Source organism: Ranitomeya variabilis, chromosome 3 (genome assembly GCF_051348905.1).
Source record: "Ranitomeya variabilis isolate aRanVar5 chromosome 3, aRanVar5.hap1, whole genome shotgun sequence".
NCBI lineage: Eukaryota > Metazoa > Chordata > Amphibia > Anura > Dendrobatidae > Ranitomeya > Ranitomeya variabilis.
Window position 1 is genome coordinate 81,864,102 of NC_135234.1, and position 25,550 is coordinate 81,889,651.

Genomic DNA, 25,550 nt, shown 5'->3' on the forward strand with positions numbered 1-25,550 from the left:
TTGATGTCAGTGGGTTAGCATCCTACATCATCTACAGAGAACACAATCCAAGCTTCAGGGCAAAGGATCAACGAAGAAAGTTCCTGAAAGATCTCGCAAATCAGCTGTGTATGATTGCAATTGAAGATCGTAGTACAAACAAAATGATAATGAGAAACCATTTTCTTCGAGGTGCAGTAGAAATGGTGCTTGGACGATGCATTGTGGTAGCATCGCAGCCAGCAGCTGGCCCCAACATACCTCATGGTAGTCGTGGACCCTCCCCTGTTGTTGGTAGTTGCTATGTCTGCAGAGACCTGAGGCGAAAACAACGCAAGACTAGAAAGTCTTGTGTGGTTTGTGTGAAACCCATTTGCGATGAACACTCTGTAGCAAAGCCAACATGCATTACTTGCAAAGAAAATCAATAAAAAAAAGTTTCTTACATTTTCTTTTATAATGTAAATGAACAGTTTTTTACTTGTTTATAATAGTTAAATAGCATTATCATTAAAAAAAAATGTATGCTTTTTCCCTTGCATTATCTTCATTCAAAATATATGAGGTACATTTGTACCTATGCAGCTTGTTATGGATGCAAAAAGATCTCGACCCCTTATCTCGGAAGCGGGTGGAGATATTTTATTGAAATTTGGCCAATATATTCTGGACCAAAAATGTAGAGATGTCACGAAATTTCAGCCCTCTACGTCTTTTCAAAAAAAAGTTATTGCAATTTTAAAACGGAATAGTTACAATTGTACCTATTCAGCCGGATAAGGGTTAAAGGGAACCTGTCACCTGAATTTGGCGGGACCAGTTTTGGGTCATATGGGCGGGGTTTTCAGGTGTTTGATTCACCCTTTCCTTACCCGCTGGCTCCATGCTGGCCGCAATATTGGATTGAAGTTCATGCTGTGTCCTCCGTAGTACACACCTGCACAAGGCAATATTGCCTTGTGCAGGCGTGAACTCCGGAGGACAGGGAATGAACTTCAATCCAATATTGCGGCCAGCATGCAGCCAGCGGGTAAGGAAAGGGTGAATCAAACACCAGAAAACCCCGCCCATATGACCCAAAACTGGTCCCGCCAAATTCAGGTGACAGGTTCCTTTTGAATACCATTTAATTAGTAATACTGAACGTGGCCTCAATAGGACGTTAATGCTTATGGATGCCACAATTCTCATTAATGTTCAGATGCCATTTAATTGTGCACTTGGATTTTTTTTTTTTTTTGGGGGGGGGGGAAGTCTTTCACTTTCTACAGTTAGAACTGCTTTTTGATGGTAGATGCAGACCTACATGCGTCTTCGATATCACTGCCAATGTACATGAACATATATGTCACAAGATGTAAAGGATATCCGAGTTCTATTTTCATGTCATGTTTTATTAAATAAGACCCTGCAACTGTTACGGATCATTTTGAGCACTGTCATATGGGCCAGAGGATTCCCAGGATCGTCTTAGGTTGCTACTAGTGATGAGCGAGTATACTCATTGCTCGGGTTTTCCAGAGCACGCTCGGGTGGTCTCCGAGTATTTGTAAGTGCTCGGAGATTTAGTTTTCCTTGCCGCAGCTGCATGATTTGCGGCTACTAGACAGCTTGATTACATGTGGGGGTTCCCTGGCAACCCCCACATGTACTCAGGCTGGCTAGCAGCCGTAAATCGTGCAGCTGAGTCAACAAAAACTAAATCTCCGAGCAGTCACAAATACTCGGCGAACACCCGAGTGTGCTCGGGAAAACCGGAGCAACGAGTATACTCGCTCATCACTAGTTGCTACCTTTTACGTCACCTATAATTATGTCCATGAGGGATATAATTCTTTTATGCCAGTTGAACAAGAGTCATCAAAACGACATTAAGCAGTGTTGGCAATGGCCATTTACATATGGACAAAGCTTGTTCAATACATACAGTATAAGAGAACTGTACGGATAGCAACAAGTGTTATATAAGAGCCCATACGCTGGGTCCTTCCGTTTCTAAACTATACATTTACGGTACTCTACAAAGGACTAATCTGAAGTAGATATTCAACAGTGGCAAAATCCTCATCAAATCAGACATTATTGCAGAAATTCTGCTGATCTGCACAGATAAATTTTATCTCCAGATTTTATAGATTTTGTAAAATTTCATCTACTGTGCCAGAACTGTAACAAACTATTTTTCTGCCCACAAGTCTGCCACTTACCGTATTTCTCCCATGTGGACATTCCTGAATGCCATACTGTCAGTTCTCCAGCAGCTGCAGGTAAGTGTAATGGTTTGGGGTGTTTTTTAATGTTTTTCTGATGGGGCCATGCCTACCAGGACAGAGATGGGGGGCCATGCATACCAGGATGGGGACCAATCATACCAGAATAAGGATGGGGCTATGCAAACTAGGACGGAGATGGAGACCATGCACACCAGGATAGTGATGAGGGGGCCATGCATACCAGGATAGGGATAAGAGGGGCCATGCATCCCAGGATAGGGATGAAAGGGGCCCTGCATACCAGGGTAGGGATGAGAGGGACCCTGCATACCAGGATGGGGACCAATCATACCAGAATAAGGATGGGGCTATGCATACTAGGACAGAGATGGAGACCATGCATACCAGGATAGTGATGAGGGGGGCCATGCCTACCAGGATAGGGATGAGAGGGGCCATGCATCCCAGAGTAGGGATGAGGGGGCCATGCATCCCAGGGTAGGGATGAGGGGGCCATGCATACCAGGATAGGTAATATTAAGTACAGAATTGACCACATTTTTTGCTTCAATTTTTTCTAATTACATCCTCTGAAACCTAGGTGCGTCTTATGGGACGGTGCGTCTTGTTGTCCGAAAAATACGGTATACTGTGACACATGAATAAGGGAATTATTTTATCACATACAACCCTTTTAAAATGCAGAAAGTGATCGACTGATCACCCTAAACCTCACTCTTTGCAGCAACTTTGCTGGGTGATGCCCTGGCCAGCCAGGCATTTCCCCTGCAGCGGTGGTAGAGGTACATGTTCCTTGTAATACAAAGATGGCGTCCACCAGAACACAGCAACTATTTAATCTGGCACACACAGTGTCTGTGATGTCTACATAGGGAATATGAGCACAATGTTCCCTGACAACCCCTGTAACGGTATAGCACTATAACGGTGTATAATTCTGCTGCTTTCATTGCTCAGCCGTTCTAACCTACTGCCGAGACTCATGACTTTATAAAATACTATTACTGGTAGAACTTGTATAGGAAATAAATGAGTTAACAAACAGAATTACGACATGAAAACCACAAAGCAGCATGACCGTTTGTATGAATGGATACAGCCATTCTGAAAAAAAACAAAAACACTTAAAGTGCTATTCCCATCTCCAAGATCCTATCCCAATATGTAGTAGGGGTATTAATAATAATATTAGCAAATACCTCCAATTAGAAATGTAGTATAGTTCTTCTAATTTGCTATGTCACTTACCCCATGTGCAGGGCATTGCAGTAGCTTGGGTATCCATGGTTACGAGCATTCACAGTTAACTAAGTAACTAATTGTCACATAATGAGTGGTTGTGACCATGGATACCTTAGCTACTGCAATGTCCTGCACCTGTGGTAAGAGACATAGCGAATCAGAAGAACTATACTACATTTCTAATTGGAGGTATTTGCTAATACTATTATTATTGCACATACTACATATTGGGATAGGATCTCAGAGATGGGAATGCCCCTTAACGTCATGTTACAGTATTACACAACTAACTCCAATTATAAAGGACGGGTGTATTATGGGTGCGAGCGATCGGTAAGCCATGAGATTTACAGGATGTTACATGGAAAACTAAATGTCATTTTGTACTTAACTCTTCAGTCTATTATTTTAAATTTTACACATCTTTCATGGGAATTACATGTATTATGTCTCAAATTAATGCAGATAAAACAAGTTATATGAAAATATAAGGTCTGCAAATTGTAATAAGTATAATAAATACAATTTATATGCAATGTCCTCCGGCACAATGATAAGCACTCTAATATATCTCTCAATAAAATATAAAAATATATATATAAACGATTATGATATATTAAATATACTTTAAATTATTTTATAATACTTTTTTTTTTTTTACCATGAGGCAGTTTATAACATTGTGCACATGTATGTATTATGGCTCTATACAACCTGTACTACGGTATTGATCTGTAGTAGGGCACCGATATTATGCTACAAAGGCGCTGTGTGCCCTAAATTGGTCAGGCTCTGTATGCCCTATATTAGTCAAGCTCTGTATGCCCTATATTAGTCGGGCTCTGTGTGCCCTATATTAGTCGGGCTCTGTATGCTCTATATTAGTCGGGCTCTGTGTGCCCTATATTAGTCGGGCTCTGTATGCTCTATATTAGTTGGGCTCTGTATGCCCTATATTAGTCGGGCTCTGTGTGCCCTATATTAGTCGGGCTCTGTATGCTCTATATTAGTCGGGCTCTGTGTGCCCTATATTGGTCTGGCTCTGTATGCTCTATATTAGTTGGGCTCTGTATGCCCTAGATTAGTCGGGCTCTGTATGCCCTAGATTAGTCGGGCTCTGTGTGCCCTATATTGGTCGGGCTCTCTTTGCCCTATATTAGTTGGGCTCTGTGTGCCCTATATTGGTCAGGCTCTTTGTGCCCTATATTAGACGGGCACTGTATTCACTATATTAGTCAGGCTCTGTATGCCCTATATTAGTAGGGCTCTGTGTGCCCTATATTAGTCGGGCTCTATGTTTCCTATATTAAGTGGGCTCTGTATGCCCTATATTAGTCGGGCTCTGTATTCCCTATATTAGTCGGGCTCTGTATTCCCTATATTAGTCAGGCTCTGTATTCCTTATATTAGTCAGGCTCTGTATTCCCTATATTAGTTGGGCTCTGTATTCCCTATATTAGTCGGGCTCTGTATGCCCTATAATAGCCGGGCTCTGTATGCCCTGTATTAGTAGGGCTCTGTATGCTCTATATTAGTCGGGCTCTATATTCCCTATATTAGTAGGGCTCTGTATGCTCTATATTAGTCGGGCTCTGTATTCCCTATATTAGTCGGGCTCTGTGTGCTCTATATTAGTAGGGCTCTGTGTGCCCTATATTAGTCGGGCTCTGTGTGCCCTTTATTAGTCGGGCTCTGTATGCCCTATATTAGTCGGGCTCTGTATTCCCTATATTAGTCGGGCTCTGTGTGCTCTATATTAGTAGGGCTCTGTGTGCCCTATATTAGTCGGGCTCTGTGTGCCCTTTATTAGTCGGGCTCTGTATGCCCTATATTAGTCAAGCTCTGTGTTCCCTATATTAGTAGGGCTCTGTATGCTCTATAATAGCCGGGCTCTGTATGCTCTATATTAGTCGGGCTCTGTATTCCCTATATTAGTCGGGCTCTGTATTCCCTATATTAGTAGGGCTCTGTATGCTCTATATTAGTAGGGCTCTGTATGCTCTATATTAGTCGGGCTCTATATTCCCTATATTAGTAGGGCTCTGTATGCTCTATATTAGTAGGGCTCTGTATGCTCTATATTAGTTGGGCTCTGTGTGCTCTATATTAGTAGGGCTCTGTATGCTCTATATTAGTCGGGCTCTGTGTGCCCTTTATTAGTCGGGCTCTGTATGCCCTATATTAGTCAAGCTCTGTGTTCCCTATATTAGTAGGGCTCTGTATGCTCTATAATAGCCGGGCTCTGTATGCTCTATATTAGTCGGGCTCTGTATTCCCTATATTAGTCGGGCTCTGTATTCCCTATATTAGTCGGGCTCTGTATTCCCTATATTAGTAGGGATCTGTATTCCCTATATTAGTCGGGCTCTGTATGCCCTATATTAGTCGGGCTCTGTATGCCCTATATTAGTCGGGCTCTGTATTCAATATATTAGCCGAGCTCTGTATGCTCTATATTAGTCGGGCTCTGTATGCTCTATATTAGTCGGGCTCTGTATGCCCTATAATAGTAGGGCTCTGTATGCCCTATATTAGTCGGGCTCTGTATTCAATATATTAGCCGAGCTCTGTATGCTCTATATTAGTCGGGCTCTGTATGCCCTATATTAGTCGGGCTCTGTGTGCCCTATATTAGTAGGGCTCTGTATGCCCTATAATAGTAGGGCTCTGTATTCCCTATATTAGTCGGGCTCTGTATTCCCTATATTAGTCGGGCTCTGTGTTTACTATATTAGTCGGGCTCTATGTTTACTATATTAGTCGGGCTCTGTATGCCCTATATTAGTCGGGCTCTGTATGCCCTATATTAGTCGGGCTCTGTATGCCTTATATTAGTCGGGCTCTGTATGCCCTATATTAGTCGGGCTCTGTATGCCTTATATTAGTAGGGCTCTGTATGCCCTATATTAGTCGGGCTCTGTATGCCCTATATTAGTCGGGCTCTGTATGCCCTATATTAGTAGGGCTCTGTGTTCCCTATATTAGTAGGGCTCTGTGTTCCCTATATTAGTAGGGCTCTGTGTGCCCACCATTTTCCTCAGATACCCATGTAGCCTTTTCTGACTTGGGGCACCATAGTAGCAGTAAAGAGCCACTTACACTGTACAGTGTCCTGCACACATTTCCTCCCTGTATGGCTGTGCATACAGAGATAGTTGTCAATCATTGATAAGGACCGCCCACTGGACTCCCAAGAATAAAAAGTGCTTTGATATGCATGAATATAATACAAGTTCTACTGAACCTTTTCACACAAAACTATATATCAATCTACTCAGCCCCCTCTTCTCTACAACATGCTACCTACTGATGGGACCGAATGTACAATGTGATCGGTTCCCTTTAAGGGTGAGATTTGTTCTGCCTGTACTGAAAAAAAAAATCCTAACTTCTTGACATAGTACATGGTTACATTTACATATGCACTGGGGTTTTGGTGCTTTTCACAACAATTCCAATTTCTAGCATTTTAAGCACCATTTATAAACTGCAGACAAGCATGAGCGGATGTGATGGTGAGCTGGGGCGGCCATATTTGTTGTAGTTTTTACATTTAATATTTGCTTCTCTCTCTTCTTGGACTGATCTTTTATTCTCAATTCATGGGTAGAATCTGCATTCAGTGAAGACAGATTTTCCCATTACTAAGATAGGTGACGACGATTGGTGCTTTTAAAATTCTACGGAAAGGGGAAGTGGAGGAGCTGGAGGCCGATGCAGACATTCTACAGTAAGTTCTCATGAAACAGCTACCGTTCTCCATAGAGCTTCATGAGCACCGACTGACATCTTAGAAATAGACAAATCTGTATTCACTGAGGACACTTTAATTTTCAAAATTCTCTACTCATGGGTAAAGATCAGTCTTGGCGAAGAAAGAAGCGGATGTCTCTGATAAGATATATTTAAAAGTTTCTTATTTTCCTATGCACCATTGATTTATAAAATTTATGAAAGAAAATAGAAATCTTATTAAAGAATAAGGTCATTTTACATTTTTCTAATGCTGAATTATATTTCGGATTAATATTGTTTTTTATTCATGCAGTTGGGTTAATCCAAATTTCTTCCACACATTACCACCTATATTAGTGTTAGGCATATTGTTTTATTGATTGAGATTGGCAGCAGAGGTGGAAATTATATCCAAGCGCCACATATTTACTAAACCGCTGTTCACATGCAGCCACACAAGAGCTGGAACAGGGAAGTAATTTTTGCTTTGTTATGATGAAGGCATGGAGGGGTTTACTGCTGCATCCCTTCCGGCAGATAGCTGGGAGTACATGGACCCTCACCGATCTGATACTGACGTGCTATCTTAAAGGCAGGTCATTAATATTAATATATGACCTTGAAATGACTGGAATTATGGGGACTAAGAAGAGACTGGTGCATTACTAAGAGACTGGCATCAAAAGGAGTATTCCCAGTATTTGTATGATGGTGACCACATGGAACCGTCTTTTTTCCCCTCACCTTCAATTCAGATGGACAAGAGGCCAATTTGTTTTTTTTTAGAGAAAGGCGTTGGTCCGGCACCGAAACGCGTTGGTCCTAATAAAAATCATTATCTGAAGCTCCAAAGCTCCTCATTTCCCGCAGTACAACCTGCCCAACCCAACCCAATTCTTTCCATTCTGGCAAAGCCAATTATAGTCGTCAGCCACAAAACATCTCAACATGTATATAAGTTACATTACAACTAGCCATCTACTGTAAAGCAGGGCAAGAGAACCCTACTATAATTATAAAAAAGGCAGATCTTTAAAGAATGAAATTAGATTCAGGGGAATGATCAAGGTAAAGGTCCACAATAGGGTTGGTCCTAATCCGACTGGTAACCTCTAGGTATAGAAGGGACAACCGTCACTGGCTTTTCCGGACTATGCTTTACTGCTCGTCCACTACCGGTCTGGGACCCTGTTCATACTGTCTAACCTAATAATATAATTATCTCTGGACTTTTTGGTTGGGCTCATACCTGTGCACCACAACTTACAGCATCTGGCTACTAGCAAGGGTGTTCCACAGAAACCTATCAGATGTCAACATCATTAACGGCTGGTCCATATTTCATTAGTTGTTTTGCTTTATACAGATTTCCAATTGTATTTTTTTCCACTATCTTTTATCTCGCTTTATGGTTGATGACGATCAGTTTTATTGTTTCTCTGTATCTTTGTACTTTGATTCTGAGCTCTAGTGTATCAGGTCCTGATCAAAGTTAAAATATAATAATTATTACTTTGCTCTCATGTCAGAGAATATTGTGTCCAGTATTTAAAATAAGACCATGTTCTCCACATCATAAGACACATGCACACTGCTATTCAGTCATGGACATTTAATATTCTTTGAATAGGACCCTGTACTTGTTGGGTTGATAACTTTAGGGACGTGACCTGTGCCCAGTCTGTCTTCTTGGCATGATCCAGTGCAGTGTTGGGTATTTGAACCATAGACAGTCTGAGGTTTAAAAAGTTTTCCTGAGGCACAGAACGGGGTGCGTTGTTTGCAAACAGGAAAGGACAATGTTTTGTTTCCAGGTTACACAGCATTCATGTGAATACCTCCCAGAGGCATTTCGGTTCCTGTTTCTGGAGTTATACTTTTAATGAAACGCTATAGGGAGACAAAAAAAAAAAGACAAACATTAGCAGCAAATTGTAGTTTTTTCTTATCACAATATTCATAAAATACACAATAGACAAAAGGTGGGTTGATCAACATCCATTTCACACAGCTTTCCTCCATATCCACTGCATGTTATACCACCGAAGTCCTTCTTCGATATGCAATAGTAATTTCCACAAAAAGAGGAAAATGGAGCTTACTACGCCTGTAGTGTGATGAAAAAGCACTAGAAAGCAGGGTGCCGACTCCAGCTGGTAGACCTGCCATAAATATATGGGAAAAAAAGGAAAGTAGTGGCACAATTATCCATAAAATCCAAAATCTTTATTCAAATATATATATAAAAACAGGTGGATCCACATAGCAGCTAAAACCTGACACATCTCTGGTGGGACTTAGGGTGTTTGTCGCGCCAGAAACTAGTCCGGTTTTAGCTGCTTTGTGGTTCCACCTGTTTTTACGGACTTTTGAATACAAATTTGGCATTTTATGGATGGTTGTGCAGCTACTTTCTGTTTTCCCAGTAATTTCCACACTTTCTCTGAATTCCTAGACAGCCCAGTAATTCCCTCCCTTCATATAAAGATAATGACATAGAACATGCGTAATCAACAATGACTTGCAATAATTATAGATGAAAAACAAATGAAGCAATGTGGATAACCACCTAAATTTTCTTTATAAATACTGTACTGATTCGACCAATAAATCAGAATTAATTTGAGGCACAACTGCTGTCTTGTGTGTCTTCTCCGTGCACGTTAAGTATCTCTCTGAGATACGATTTGGCCACAGACAATTAAGACGGGTCACCCCCTCGTGGTGACAGAATCAACAGTACTTGTGGATATTTTGCGTTCTTTTTCGTCCAAGAAAGACATTCCACACATGCCCTATTCCAGCCTGATGAAGGGTACATCACCTGAAACGTTGCTATACTTCACTCTGTGGTGTAATAACTTTTTTTTAATATAAGGGTTAAATATTAAAAGCATTAAACAAATAAACATTCCCCTTTGTGACTATTCTTGGTGTGCTATTCCTTCATACAATATTAATATTCCTAAAATAGTCTTGAAGGAATCTCAATGGTAAAAGGAATGTGTCATCAGAAAATGACCTATTGATTTTTAATTTTTTTTTCTCAATCAAATCATTTTTATTGAAAAACTACAAGTACAAATTTTCCATCTTTCAAAGAACATAAATGACATACTAATTCCATAGTATAAAATATAGACATAGTATCTCTACTTCGATTCCCTAAACCACATCCTAACATTCCAGAGACGACCATTTTCATTTTCAGAGCAGTTCTAGAATAATGGAGTATAAAGTTCATAGAAGGGAATAAGAAGTAAAAAAAGAAGATCTGTTAACAATTTCACTCCATACAGCCTTCCTATCAAGGAGATGACCTCATTCCAAAATGGGCCTGACTACATCCTCACATCATATGCATCAAGTCAACACCTAGGGCACTCTGCATCATGGCAATATCCTATCTTGTGTAAAAAGCTTAGAGTTTTGTATACTCTGTGAGTTATATACAGTTGACAGCCTTGGCCTCACAGGGAGATAATTTGGGAACAGTTTCTAGAATCTCTGCCCATTTCTCCATCGATATGGGGTCTACATCTGCCTTCCATTTACTTTTAACGATCAGAGAGTGATTATCCAGTTGGGATGACAATAGGCTCCTATATATGGTAGAAATGTAACCCTTTGTATGACTTGTAGAAGCAATAGTATCTATTAGGGGATGATGTTGTATGCTAGGATCCATCAGACCCGATTGAGCTGAAAGAGTATGCCGGATTTGTAGGTATTGGTAATGACCTATTGTTTAAATATAATTTTTTTGTTACATACATTGGATAATTTTTTTATCTATCACAATCTTTATTGAAAAAAAACAACACATTAATGATTAGTGATGAGCGAACTTGCTCGTTACTCGAGATTTCTGATCATGCTTGGGTGGTCTCCCAGTATTTCGGCGTGCTCGGAGATTTAGTTTGTATCACCACAGCTGCATGCTTTACGGCTTGTTAGACAGCCTGAGTACATGTGGGGATTGCCTGTTTGTTAGGGAATCCCCACATGTATTCAGGCTGTCTAGCAGCCGCAAATCATGCAGCTGCGGCAACTCAAACATAATCTCCGAGCATGCCGAAATACTCAGAGATTACCCGAGCATGCTCAGAAATCTCGAGTAACAAGTATACTCGCTCACCACTATTAATGATCTTGCAATTTTAAGCGCATATGTCCTGTGATTTTAGGAAGACTTTTCAGCTGTTTCCTTCTAATCAGAGGATTACAATAACAGGTAAGAATCTAACAAATGGTCATGTGAAAATTGCAAGATTCCTAATTTTTATTTTTATTGTGAAAAAACAAAAATTAGCAACATTTTGTAAAAAGAAATACACAACACAAAAATGGTTTTAAACAATAGTTTGTTTTCTGATTAAATATTCACGGTAAGTTGTCAGGATATTTTCATCTCTAAATTCGCCACCAAGGTACTAAAATGGGGAGGAGAAGGTATTTAAACATGTCCCAATATATGGCCATTAGTGACTGCATTATCCAATAAGTTTAGCGAGTTCTGCATCACTGAAGAGTCATGAAGGCCGCACTACCTTTCTGAGGAGTCTGCCCTTTCCGGAATCTGCCGATACAAGTCACCTCTGGTTGCATCTGGCACATAGGGTTGTATCGGCCTTTATTTCATGTGTGTACTGTGAATGCAACAGCCTCCATGACTCTTCAGCAATACTCTACATACAGCACGAGAAATCATGCATTAAATAATAAATAATGCAGCAGCTACTATACACCACACGGACAAATGTATTGGGACACCTCCACATTACACCTACAGGAGGTCCAATTCTAAATCCATAGGTATTAATAAAGAGGTGGTCTCTGCAGCTATAAGAGCTTCCGGTCTTCAGGCGGAAGGCTTTCTACAAGATTTTGAAGAGTGTCTGTAGGACTTTTTGCCTATTCACCAATAGCATTTGTTAGGTCAGGCAGCTCCCCTCTCTGGCTCATATAGAGCAGCGGTGTCAAACTGCATTCCTCAAGGGCCGCCAACAGGTCATGTTTTCAGGATTTCCTTGTATTGCACAGGTGATCATTTAATCACCTGCACAGAATGATTCCAGCACCTTGTGCAATGAGAAGGAAATCTTGAAAACACGCATGGTTTGAGGCCCTCGAGGAATGCAGTTTGACACCCCTGATATAGGGGGTCCCAGGCCTTATCTAGAATGAGAATACTAATGCCAAATAGGCATATTCCAGTGATGTGTCACTAGAGGACCAGTAAATCTGCTGTGAGACAGTCCTTCATAGTTATGAGCTCGGTCTGACCCATGTACTCAGCACAGGTTGACAGCTTCCTGCCTATGCACTGTATACACATAACTATCAATCAATAGGGGTCGGATGTGCAGTACCTGGCCGTGGCCACTATGAGTAGATGGAGCAGCTCCGTAATTGAGCACTTTTGGCCGTCGCCTGCACCAAAAACCAGCGGATCAGCAGGGGAGACGGGTGTCGCATCCCTACCAATCGGACATTGTTCCTAAGGATAGGTCATCAATAATAAAGTAGTGGACAACTTCTTTAATTAAACTGTATAGCAAGTGCCGCACAGAAAATAAAATTGAATTGCTTTTTTTTTAGTCATCTTGCATCTCAAAAAAGTGAAATAAGAAGCAATAACATTTTCACACATACCCCAAAATATTCACAATAAAAGCTATAGCTCACCACACAAACAAACAAGCCCTCACACCGCTCCATCGATGTAAAGAAAAAAAAAAGTTTTGTTTTTTTTTTTACAAAAGTTTATAATTTAAATATAGTTTAAACCGCTAAAATAAACTGTCTTCTGTACATTTGGTATTTTTGCACGTATACTGACATGGAGAATCATGTTTTGCATTTTTAACTGTACAATTAATACTGTAAAAACTGAACCCAAAAGGCAATGGCGGAACTGCATTTCTGCTCACTATTTCCATGCATGTGGGATTTGTTCTGTAAATTGTATGGAAAAGTTAATTATGTTATTCAAAACTACAACTTGTCCCACAACAAACAAGCCTTCATACAGCTATGTTACCTGAAAAAGAAAAAGCTCTGTCTATTGGAAAAAGGGGTGGAAAAGACCAACAAAAAAAATGAACATGGTGGGAAGGGGACTAAGAAGTACACTGAGTAAATTTAATATATCCATCATTACCATAGATTTCTTACACAAAGTAACCAACTGCTTTAAAGGGAATCTGTCAGCAGGGTTTTGATACACCACCTGAGAGCAGCATGATGTAGGGGCAGAGACCCTGATTACAGCGATGTGTTACTTACTGGGTTGCTTACTGCAGTTTTATCTGCTGCAGATCTGGCTGTGCTATGAATGCTGAGCTCTGTATAACCCCACCACTGATTGGCAGCTTTCTGCCTATACACAGTGCAGCCAATCAGTGGTGGGGTGGGTTATAGAGAGCTCAGGACTATAATTTTTCACAATACCAAGATGCAAGGCAGGGTAAGTTGAGCAATTTCTGGTGCAGTGAGAAAGAGCATATGGGCTAGAAAGTGTAGAACACAGATTTATCGCTTACATTACTTTCGGAACTTCAATTACAAGAGATATTTCTAGCCAAAAATGCCAGTTTAGTAGCCATATCATATTATTGTTAGAGCAATGTAGTCTGCGTCCTTTCTTACCTCTTTTAATGTGCCAGGAGTGCTAGCCAGCCGATACACCATGTATACTGGAACACAGATGAATGAAGACGTGCCAATACAGTAACCAAGCACAACAGACCAGGTTGGGTACGTGTAGCTAAAAAGACGTAGCTCAGGTGGGCTGGACATAAAGCTGCATATAATAAACTGGGGAAACAAAAGATACCACATTTATTTTTTTAAATGTAATTGTCTACCCATGAAATTGAGGCAGACATACAGGTTTAGGGTATGTGCACACGCTGTGGATTTTGCTACGGATCCGCAGCGGATTTGACGCTGCGGATCCGCAGCAGTTTTCCCCAAGTTTACAGTACCATGTAAACCTATGGGAAAAAAAAAACGCTGTGCACATGCTGCGGAAAAGCAGCGGATTACATTCCGCAGCATGTCAATTCTTTCTGCGGATTCCGCAGCGGTTTTCAACATGCACCAATAGGAAAGTGCAGTTGAAAACCCGCAGAGGAATCCGCAGAAGAAACCGCGATGAAATCCGCAGTGAAAACCGCAGTGGTTTTGCACTGCGGATTTTCCAAATCCGCTGCGGAAAAATCCGCAGCAGAATCCGCAATGTGCGCACATACCCTTAATCTTGACACTGACAACACAGCACTCGGGTCGGGAGTCACAAGGTTTATTCGACTGCTAAAAGCTCATTCAGATGTCAATGCCAATTGGTCCAAGCATGGACCACTAATGCACGGACTGGCCGCACACTTTCCCGACGCGAGCGTGCCAGCTTCATGTACTTCTATGTAGCGGTCATGCTCGGGTCAGGACACCCATGGCCAATCCATGCATAGTGGTCCGCTCTCGGAGAGATTTGCACGGATGTCTGAATGAGCCGTTACGTGGCATCCGTCAATGGATTGTGAAAATCTTATGTGTCAAGTTAGAAAGATGATGCGTCGTGATAACCTGTGCTATATCTATAGCACTCTTGTTTATATGACAGAATAAGCGAACAGTAGAGATTTGACTAATATCACAACTTGGGCCTTTAATACTATGGTTTCTTTACTCGTTGAGTTGAATCTTCCAAGTCAATATATTCTTGACGGCCATAACTAGACGATGGCTTTTTTATGTCTACTGATCTCCGCGGACTAACATTTGCCTGTTTCAATAACATTTATTTCCAGCGACTGACCAATGAGATGTCCAACATGTTGATAATTAATTTCACAAGACATCTGCTGTATCACATATGGCCCTCGGGCTGCGTACAGCCGGAGATGACTTTCTCCTACTTTGTCAGTTCAAAATATTTTTTTCAACAATAAGCAGTGGGGAAAATGGGGTCCGAAACCTATAAATACTCCTCTGGAAAAGGGGCAAAACGTAAGCATCTAAATGACAATAACCTTATATACCAGCATCAACACTTATGGGTTCATGAATGACTTGTCCTATAAGACTAATCTCACCAGCTCCTAGGAGGCGGTAAGGTCAACACTGAACCACAATAAAGGCTTGTGCATAAAATGAGAATGATGGGACGGGGGAACATATGTATAAATGGGTTAATAATTTCCTAATTGGTTGGAACTACAAGGGTGGGAATTAATAGAACACACTTCAATTGGGCCATAGTGAGCAGGGCGGTAACATGGAGGTCAGTGTTTTCTGGCTCTTAACACCCAGACCATCAACTGTATGGTGAGTGCTAGAAGAAACCAGCCTCAAAGGGGTTGTTCATTACTTTTATATGGATGGCCTATCTTTAGGATATGTTATCAATATTAGTTTGTGGGGGTAAGACACCAGACATAACGCCGATCAGCCTGGTTCTTGTTACAGCCGCATGTTGGCAGTGACGGGCCGGCGCATCACAGCTCCATCAACTTATCAATATCAGATTGGTGGGGGTGCAACACCTGACCCCTACTGATCAGCTGGTTCTGGTGACAGCTGGATATGATTAGTTGTGAAGAACATCTTCTGCAGACCCTTGGCTGCCATGCCAACCCATTGGCACCCCGCGATCATGTGACAGAGGCGCCGATGGGCGGGTCTTATGATGCGCTTCTAGAGAGCGAGTTAAATGCTGCTGATGGTGATTGATAGTGGCATTTCACATGTTACCAGCCTAGAGTGGTTCTCGATTCCACTCACGGCTCTTAGAGGCACATGACAGCTGATCAAATCAGCTGTCATGTGCCGGGAAAAATGCAGGCTCCTGACAAAAGGGAATTGACGACCTTAAACGTACCTATAAGTCCAAGGTCATAAAGGAATTAATATATAGCAGCCATCATATTATATGGCACTGTATACTTACAATTGCTCATTTTCCCTTCTACCCAGTTAATTCTTCTTTTTTCCATTAGGTCTATGACATCACGTGATTAAAAACTGACAACCTGAATCCTTCTAAGGTCCATGTAGAAACAGGAAGTCTCTTTTCCCTGCATGAGTCATCATTAGGATTACAATTCTACATCACTGCAAAGACCCCGGCAGTGGGGAGGAGTGGAGCAGATGGGTCAGGAGTTGATGAGTGGGATTATAAATGCAGGGACAAGGGACTTCCTGTTTCTAGATAGAGCTTAGAAGAATTCAGCTACTCAGTTTTTAATCACATGATGTTATAGACCTAATGAAAAAGAGAAGAATTTGCTGGGTAGAAAGGCAAAATGAGCAATTGTAAGTACACGGTGCTATATAATATGATGACTGCAATATAATAAACATTTTGATGTGAGTGCTTTTTTGAGGAAGGAGTCTCCATTTTCTATAGAAGCTTAGCTTATGACTACTTTCTCTGCATAGTTTTTATACTTTAAATGTGCAGTGACCAGGACCTTGCTCTGCATCATTCATACTCCGTGGATTCATACTCCATTCTCTCTGAGAAGCGGATCTATTTTTACACTAGTAATAAAAGTGAAGAGAGTAAACAGGAGCCTCTGCAAAGTGTCACCTTATCATAAACCTGTTCTACTAATTAATCTGCCCTGTTCTGCCAGCCACAGAGGCTGCAGCATCCACCTTCCTCCAGATTCTCTGCGGTGAATCAGGCAGACCCGGGGTTATAATAATAGTAATAAAAATAAAACTGGCTAAAGAGGGTTACGGGACGCTTTAAGGCCACAGATGGATGCCAGCTTCACGTCAGGTTGCAGGATGATGTTGTTCAGACCCTTGTATTCCAGCTCAGATACATCTATCTCTGTTGCCAAGTAGACTAAATGATCTCCGTGTTGTTATCACGACCACTACGCGTAGTGAAGTTGTGATGAGGTAAACTACATGAAGATTTGGCTATAACTGCAACATCATCATCCATCTGTAACGCAGAGAGCAATGAAAGGGTGGTAAGACACAACTGTCATAATGGTGGCTCAGTGATTAGCACTGCAGCGCTGTGGTCCTGGGTTCAAATCCCACCTAGGACAACATCCGCAAGGAGTCTGTATGTTCTCCCCGTGTTTGCGTGGGTTTCCTCTGGGTTTTCTGGTTTCCTTCCACATTCCAAAGACATACTGATAAGGAATCTAGCTTGTGAGCCCCATCGGGGACAGTGATGATGTCTGTAAAGAGCTGCAGAATATGATGGTGTTGTATGAGTAAAGCATCTATCTATATAATCATCTAAGGGTCACTTCCGTCTGTTTGTCTGTCACAGAAATCCCGCGACCAATCAGCGACGGGCACAGTCCGGCCGCGAATTCGCACCTTCCTACTCTCCGTCAGTGCCCCGTCCAGTCAGCGCTCACACAGTCCGTTAACACTGCTATTAACCCTGTGTGACCAAAGTTTTACTATTGATGCTGCCTATGCAGCATCAATAGTAAAAAGATCTAATGTTAAAAATAATAAAAAAAATAATAATAATTATTATATACTCACCTTCTGGCGCCTTTCCCGCTCCTCGCGATGCTCCGGTCCAAGGAATGCATTGCGGTCTCGCGAGATGATGACGTAGCGGTCTCGCGAGACCGCTACGTCATCATCTCGCGAGACCGCAATGCATTCCTTGGACCGGAGCGTCGCAAGGAGCATCGCTAAACGCCTGGCCTGGATCCGGGGGCCGCCGGAAGGTGAGTATATAACTATTTTTTACTTTAATTCTTTTTGTTAACAGGGATATGGTGCCCACATTGCTATATACTACGTGGGCTGTGTTAGATACTACGTGGGCTGTGTTAGATACTACGTGGGCTGTGTTATATACTACGTGGGCTGTGTTATATACTGCGTGGGCTGTGTTATGTACTATGTCTCTGTGCTATATACTACGTGGCTGTGCAATATACTACGCGGCTGTGTTATATACTGCGTGGGCTGTGCTATATACGTGGCTGGGCAATATACTACGTGGCTATGCTATATACTACGTGGCTGTGTTATATACTACGTGGGCTGTGTTATGTACTGCGTGGGCTGTGCTATATACTACGTGGCTGTGCTATATACTACGTGGCTGTGTTATATGCTACAAGGCTGTGCTATATGCTACGTGGGCTGTGCTATATGCTACGTGGGCTGTGCTATATGCTATTTGAGCAGTGTTATATACTGCGTGGGCTGTGTTATAAGCTATGTGGCTGTGCTATATTTCTCTGCTGTATTTGTGCATCATGAATTGTGGTTTATGGTAAAGAGGGGGGCCCACTGAGGCTCTTTTGCCCGGGCCCTCAAAAACCTGGAGCAGGCCCTGGCTTCACTGATTGGTCAAGCCCAGCCGGCCACGAACAATCAGCAACAGGCGCAGTCTGGCCGAGAATTGGCGCGGAATTTGAACCACGCTTCGCTAATTGGTCGCGCCCGACTGGCCGAATCCTGTGTATAAATTGCATTATTCTGAAAACTTCATAAATAAACTACATACATATTCTAGAATACCTGATGCGTTAGAATCGCGCCACCATCTAGTCTACTATAGAGTCGTCTAATTCTGTCTGTTTGTCTGTAATGGAAATCCCACGTTGATGATTGGTCGTGCCAGCCGCCCGCCTGCAACCAATCAGTGATAGGCGCAGTCTAGCCGTAGTTCAGTCACGTTTACTGAACAAGTTCTGTCACGTTTCACTCAAGTTTACTGAATAAGTTCCGTCAGTCACAGTGTGACATAGTTCACTCACATTTACTGAACAAGTTCTGTCAGTCACAGTGCCACGTAGTTCAGTCACGTTTACTGAACACGTTCAGTCAGTCACAGTGCGACATAGTTCAATCACGTTCACTGAACACGTTCTGTCAGTCAGAATATTCTAGAATACCCGATGCGTTAGAATCGGGCCACCAACTAGTAATAAATAACTGGCCCTCAAATCAGGGACGGCGGAAGGGTGGTGTGCAGACTGGCAACTGCAATACTCAAACAGAAATCCAGGATACCAGAATTTTGGGCCAGTGCACCTTATCGTGGAGGACTCTACTTTTGACTGCGTCCACGTCCTCACGATTTGGTAACAGATGAATACTATGGTAGATAAGGAAACTACAGACTCCTTGCCCTGTCAAATTGTTTCTTATAAGCCACTGGCACAGGATGTCACTGTCTTGGGCAAAGATGCAAATTACATAATTGCAATGCGCCATCTGTGACAAGCTGCTGAGCACATGGGTCAGAAGAGGTCCCGATTGCACCCCTCGTCATAGGATAGGGTAAGGTATGTTTTATTATTTTCTGCATAAAAAGGAGCAAAAATTGAGTTGTTATTACTGTTTTGGGGCAGAACGGGGGACCATTAATTATAGGGAATCTGACAGTTGATACATGCTGCCCGAACCACAAGCAGCATGTATCAGACTCTGGCTGTATAATTAGAGCCATATACTGTATGTTTAACTCTGAAGTTCTGCGATGTTCCAGACAAAAAAAAACCCCACACCTTAAAAGCCGCTGGGAAATTAGCTACACCGGAGACTAGTCAGAAAGGCGGGTCCCCAGCAGCTTCTCCCCACCCACTGCCCTTGAGTGACAGGTATCTCCCTATACGCGCACGCCGAGAGAGACCTGTCTTTTAGCACAGCTGGTGGGGAGAAGCCAACTAGACTCCAGTGCGGTTCGGTTCCTGTCTGCTTTTAAAGTAGGTTCTTAAGTGTTTCAGAATGAAACATATATGGCTGATATCATACAGCCGGTTTTACCCTTGTATTTTATATATTACTAAATGTGGACAGTCCTAAATTGTATAAAATCTATAAAAATGTGCAACAAAAAAAATTTATTTTTACACATTGCTTTATATGTTACTTACAACTCACAAGTTGTAAGTTTGGAATATATCCATGCTTTTTATGCTATAAAGATCTCAATATAATTAAAAAGATTGTCCATCAGATCTGAAACATGTCATGAGTCATGCAGTCATGATGAGGTAAACAGCATGAGATTGCTGGAGGTTATAAATTGGCTGCAGCGGCCATATGTTGTAGGTGGAACTTCATCACTGCTGTCACAGACTAAGGCCGGGGCCACATGCGATATGTTAATGACCCTCGGCTCAAACTCTGCTGCGATAATGATCTGAGTGTCAGTGCTCTGTCATCCAATCCTTTCGTACATGAGAATCAGATCACAGGTGAGAAGAAGGTGAGATTAATCTCTCCATCTTCTACATTGTCTGTCTCAGCGTAAATCGTACTGCACTCAGAAGAGTATAATCCAATGATTTGCACGCACCCACTGGCTTGAATGGGTGCGTGCCGACAAGACACGCTGCCAATCGCGGCATGCGGCAATTTTTTTTCTTATGCCAATTCAGCACGAGAAAAAATTTGCAAATCTTCTCTGCCTAATTGAATAACATTGGACAGAGTGCAATACGAGATTTTCTCACCTTGCACTCCTCCGTATTGAACGCCAGTTTGAGCGAGCACTGACAGGGAACAGCAGATAGGTGGCGTTGCAGCTGCTGGGGATTCAATGCATAAGTAATGCCTTTGTTCTTATTTAAATTATTCCTCAATTCGACCCCATGTTCTGAAAATGGTTAACCTCTCTAAGTAAGGCAAACATTGCTAGCGCCTAGGAGAAGCAAAGGACTTACCAGAAGAAACAGTGGGCATATAGCCACCCAGCAGATTCTCCAAAACCAGCCTGGAGTGAAACCCAGCATTTCTCTAACATCACGACAGAACTGGTTAATACCTGAAACAAAACCAGATATTAGACATGCTTGTTTCCCATGACTCTAGTAACTAATTGACAAGCAGACCAAATGTACTAACAAGAATCCGTAACCTGCAAGATAATAGTGGTACGTACCATAGAACCAGGACACCGCTATAGCTTCAAGGAACACCACAGTGAGTACCGCCGGGCCGGTGGCATACTCCTCAAATAACTTTACCATATAAGCACCACCCTAGACGGAAGAAAAAAAAAGTTCCTAAAATGTTAAACTCTTTTAAAATAGAAGACAAACGTCACAGAAAAAATCTGGCCTGGGAAAATATTCAGAAAAATTCCCACGCTAGAGTTCATATGAGTTTATACCAGCAGGGGGCTCATCACCGCAAGTCTACGATGCGTTCCCCTGCATTCCATTCATTCCCCAGTTTTTACAACCAGGAGCAACAGCTGCATTAGCAGGCTCCTGGTTGTAAATTTATTTAACGCCTTCAGATGGATTTACAGCGTGGGACATGACTGATCGCCGGAGAGGTATGGGATATTGTTGCTTTTTTATTTTATTTTTTTTACAGAACGAGGATCTTCAGGTGGATTAAGCGTACAATAAAGATTTTAAAACCCCATGTGTGTATTTATTTCATTAAAATACTTTATTCATAATGTGTATGTGTATTATTAACCCTTTACTACTATTGGATTAATAATGGATAGGTGTCTTATTGGCATCTCTCCATTATTAACCAGGCTTAATGTCACCTTACATTAGCAAGGTGATGTTAACCCCCTTATTACCTCATATCCCACTGCTACTCGGGAGTGGGAAGAGAGAGGCTAAGTGCCAAAATAGGCGCATATTACACATGTGCCTTTTCTGGGGTGGCTGGGGGCAGATGTTTTTAACCAGGGGGCAATAACCATGGTCCCTCTCCAGGCTATTAATATCTGCCCTCAGTCACTGGCTTTCCCACTCTGGCAGAGAAAATTGCGTGGGAGCCCACGCTAGATTTTTCCATGATTTAACCCTTTATTTTAACACCTAGAGCCACCAAATTTTGCACACAGACACTTCTAACATTAGTAGTGAGGAATATGTAAAAAAAAATAAGGGATATGAAATGGTCAACTGTATGTAAACCATGTCTCATATCCTGTCGTGTTTGATAAGGAGATGGCAAAAGCTGGCAATTGAATTACCGGCTTTTAAGCTATCTAGCGCTGTATGAAATATAAATATATACTGCATATATATATATATATATATATGCATGTCTCAATGACATATATATATCTGTATATCTATATATATAAGAGGCATCATGATTACGTGCTAATCCCGCCCCCTGCACAGTACAGTAGCTCCGCCCCCACACATCACCACACACAATCCCGCCCCCCCACACCACATTACCACACACAATCCCGCCCCCCACCACATTACCACACATAATCCCGCCCCTGCACCGCATTACCACACATAATCTCGCCACCACCACATCACCACACATAATCCCGCCCCCACCACATTACCACACATAATCCCGCCCCCCACCACATTACAACACATAATCCTGCCCCCCACCAGATTACCACACATAATCCTGCCCCCTCATCACACTACCACACACAATCCCGCCCCCCCACCACCTTAAAACACATAATCCCGCCCCCCACCACATTACCACATATAATTCCGCCCCCCACCACATTACCACACACAATCCCTCCCCCCATCACATTACCACACACAATCCCACCCCCCACCACATTACCACACATAATCTCGCCCCCCCACCACATTACCACACACAATCCTGCCCCCCCACCACATTACCACACACAATCCCTCCCCCCCACCACATTACCACACACAATCCCGCCCCCGACCACATTACCACACATAATCCCGTCCCCCGCCACATTACCGCACACAATCCGCACCACATTACCACACAATTCCGCCCCCCACCACATTACCACACACAATCCCGCCCAACCATATCACCACACATAATCCCGCCCCCCACCACATTACCACACACAATCCCGCCCCCCCACCACATTACCACACACAATCCCGCCCCCCCACATTACCACACACAATCCCGCCCCCCACATTACCACACACAATCTCGCCCCCCCACCACATTACCACACACAATCCCGCCCCCACCACATTACCACACAATCCCGTCCCCCACCACATTACCACACACAATCCCGCCCAACCATATCACCACACATAATCCCGCCCCCCACCACATTACCACACACAATCCCGCCCCCCCACCACATTACCACACACAATCCCGCCCCCCCACATTACCACACACAATCCCGCCCCCCACATTACCACACACAATCTCGCCCCCCCACCACATTACCACACACAATCCCCACCACCACATTACCACACGAGGCTCCGTCCCCACACATCACCACACGAGGCTCCGTCCCCACACATTACCACACGAGGCTCCGTCCCCACACATTACCACACGAGGCACCGTCCCCACACATTACCACACGAGGCTCCGTCCCCCACACATTACCACACGAGGCTCCGTACCCACACATTACCACACAAAGCTCCGTACCCACACATTACCACACGAGGCTCCGTCCCCACACATTACCATACGAGGCTCCGTCCTCACACATTACCACATGAGGCTCCGTCCTCACACATTACCACATGAGGCTCCGTCCCCACACATTACCACACGAGGCTCTGTCTCCACACATTACCATACGAGGCTCCGTCCCTCCACATTACCACACGAGGCTCCGTCCCCACACATTACCACACGAAGCTCCGTCCTCACACATTACCACACGAGGCTGCGTCCCCACAGATTACCACACGAGGCTCTATCCCCACACATTACCACACGAATCCAGTTTGCTTTTGATTTTACACTGAATAAAATGTATTAGTATTATTCTGATTTTTAATTCTTATTATTGTTATTAACCTCATCTTAAGTTAATTTACCACCTGCGTAAGCGCTATTGAATGTTGTCATTATTTACTTTAGTTTAATCACTAGCAGCGTTAATTAGATAGCAATGAGCATGCCAAGCGTTAGCTGGCTGGAAACAGCTAGTGTATATATACACTCACCGGCCACTTTATTAGGTACACCATGCTAGTAACGGGTTGGACCCCCTTTTGCCTTCAGAACTGCCTCAATTCTTCGTGGCATAGATTCAACAAGGTGCTGGAAGCATTCCTCAGAGATTTTGGTCCATATTGACATGATGGCATCACACAGTTGCCGCAGATTTGTCAGCTGCACATCCCAAAGATGCTCCATACAAGGCAGGATGGATCCATGCTTTCATGTTGTTTGCGCCAAATTCTGACCCTACCATCCGAATGTCGCAGCAGAAATCGAGACTCATCAGACCAAGCAACGTTTTTCCAATCTTCTACTGTCCAATTTCGATGAGCTTGTACAAATTGTAGCCTCAGTTTCCTGTTCTTAGCTGAAAGGAGTGGTACCCGGTGTGGTCTTCTGCTGCTGTAGCCCATCTGCCTCAAAGTTCGACGCACTGTGCGTTCAGAGATGCTCTTAGGCCTACCTTGGTTGTAACGGGTGGCGATTTGAGTCACTGTTGCCTTTCTATCAGCTCGAACCAGTCTGCCCATTCTCCTCTGACCTCTGGCATCAACAAGGCATTTCCGCCCACAGAACTGCCACTCACTGGATTTTTTTTCTTTTTCGGACCATTCTCTGTAAACCTTAGAGATGGTTGTGCGTGAAAATCCCAGTAGATCAGCAGTTTCTGAAATACTCAGACCAGCCCTTCTGGCACCAACAACCATGCCACGTTCAAAGGCACTCAAATCACCTTTCTTCCCCATACTGATGCTCGGTTTGAACTGCAGGAGATTGTCTTGACCATGTCTACATGCCTAAATGTACTGAGTTGCCGCCATGTGATTGGCTGATTAGAAATTAAGTGTTAACAAGAAGTTGGACAGGTGTACCTAATAAAGTGGCCGGTGAGTGTATATATATATATATATATATATATATATATATATACCTGTACTATGTGTAGACATTTATTCTATCTAGCCTATTCTAACCTGTCAGTGTGATTTTACTGTATACCGCACTGAATTACCGGCTTTTCTATAGAACACCGCTGCGTATTTCTCGCAAGTCACACTGCTGGTCCGTGTGGAATCCGTATTTTTCTCGCCCCCATAGACTTTAATTGGCGGATTTTTTGCGCAATACGCTGACAAACGCAGCATGCTGCAATTTTCTTAGCCCGTAAAATACGGCTGCAAAATATACGGCAGATAGGAGCTGCCCCATATAGAATCATTGGTCAGTGTGCAATGCATTGGTTTTGCGCCTCTCATACGTCCGTAAAACTCTCTAATGTGACCCCGGCCTTAGACATAGCAGGAGGGAGTGGGTTGTACATTGATCTCAAGAGTGGACAGTATTTACAGTCTGATGGAGGGCAGATAATGCAGATAACATAGGCTAGATATAAGGATGGAAGCACATGAAGAGGAAATGAGTGCAGGATAGAAGCTGTGCTGATATAGGAGTTAATGAAGTCAGCAGTACCCTGGATACACA

The 25,550-nt window shown here is 42.8% G+C and overlaps 1 protein-coding gene across 1 annotated transcript in view; it reads right to left on the reverse strand.

Annotated features, from left to right (window-relative positions):
- Positions 1-8,576: 8,576 nt before the first annotated feature.
- SLC6A4 (solute carrier family 6 member 4) overlaps positions 8,577-25,550 on the reverse strand; it is a 182,747-nt gene continuing 165,773 nt past the window's right edge. The window contains exons 11-14 of the mRNA XM_077294287.1: positions 21,082-21,181; positions 20,864-20,964; positions 13,842-14,009; positions 8,577-9,080 (exon numbers count right to left, since the gene is read on the reverse strand). Coding sequence (XP_077150402.1) covers positions 9,006-9,080; positions 13,842-14,009; positions 20,864-20,964; positions 21,082-21,181 — 444 coding nt within the window. The 3' untranslated portion in view covers positions 8,577-9,005. The remainder of the gene's footprint in view (positions 9,081-13,841; positions 14,010-20,863; positions 20,965-21,081; positions 21,182-25,550) is intronic.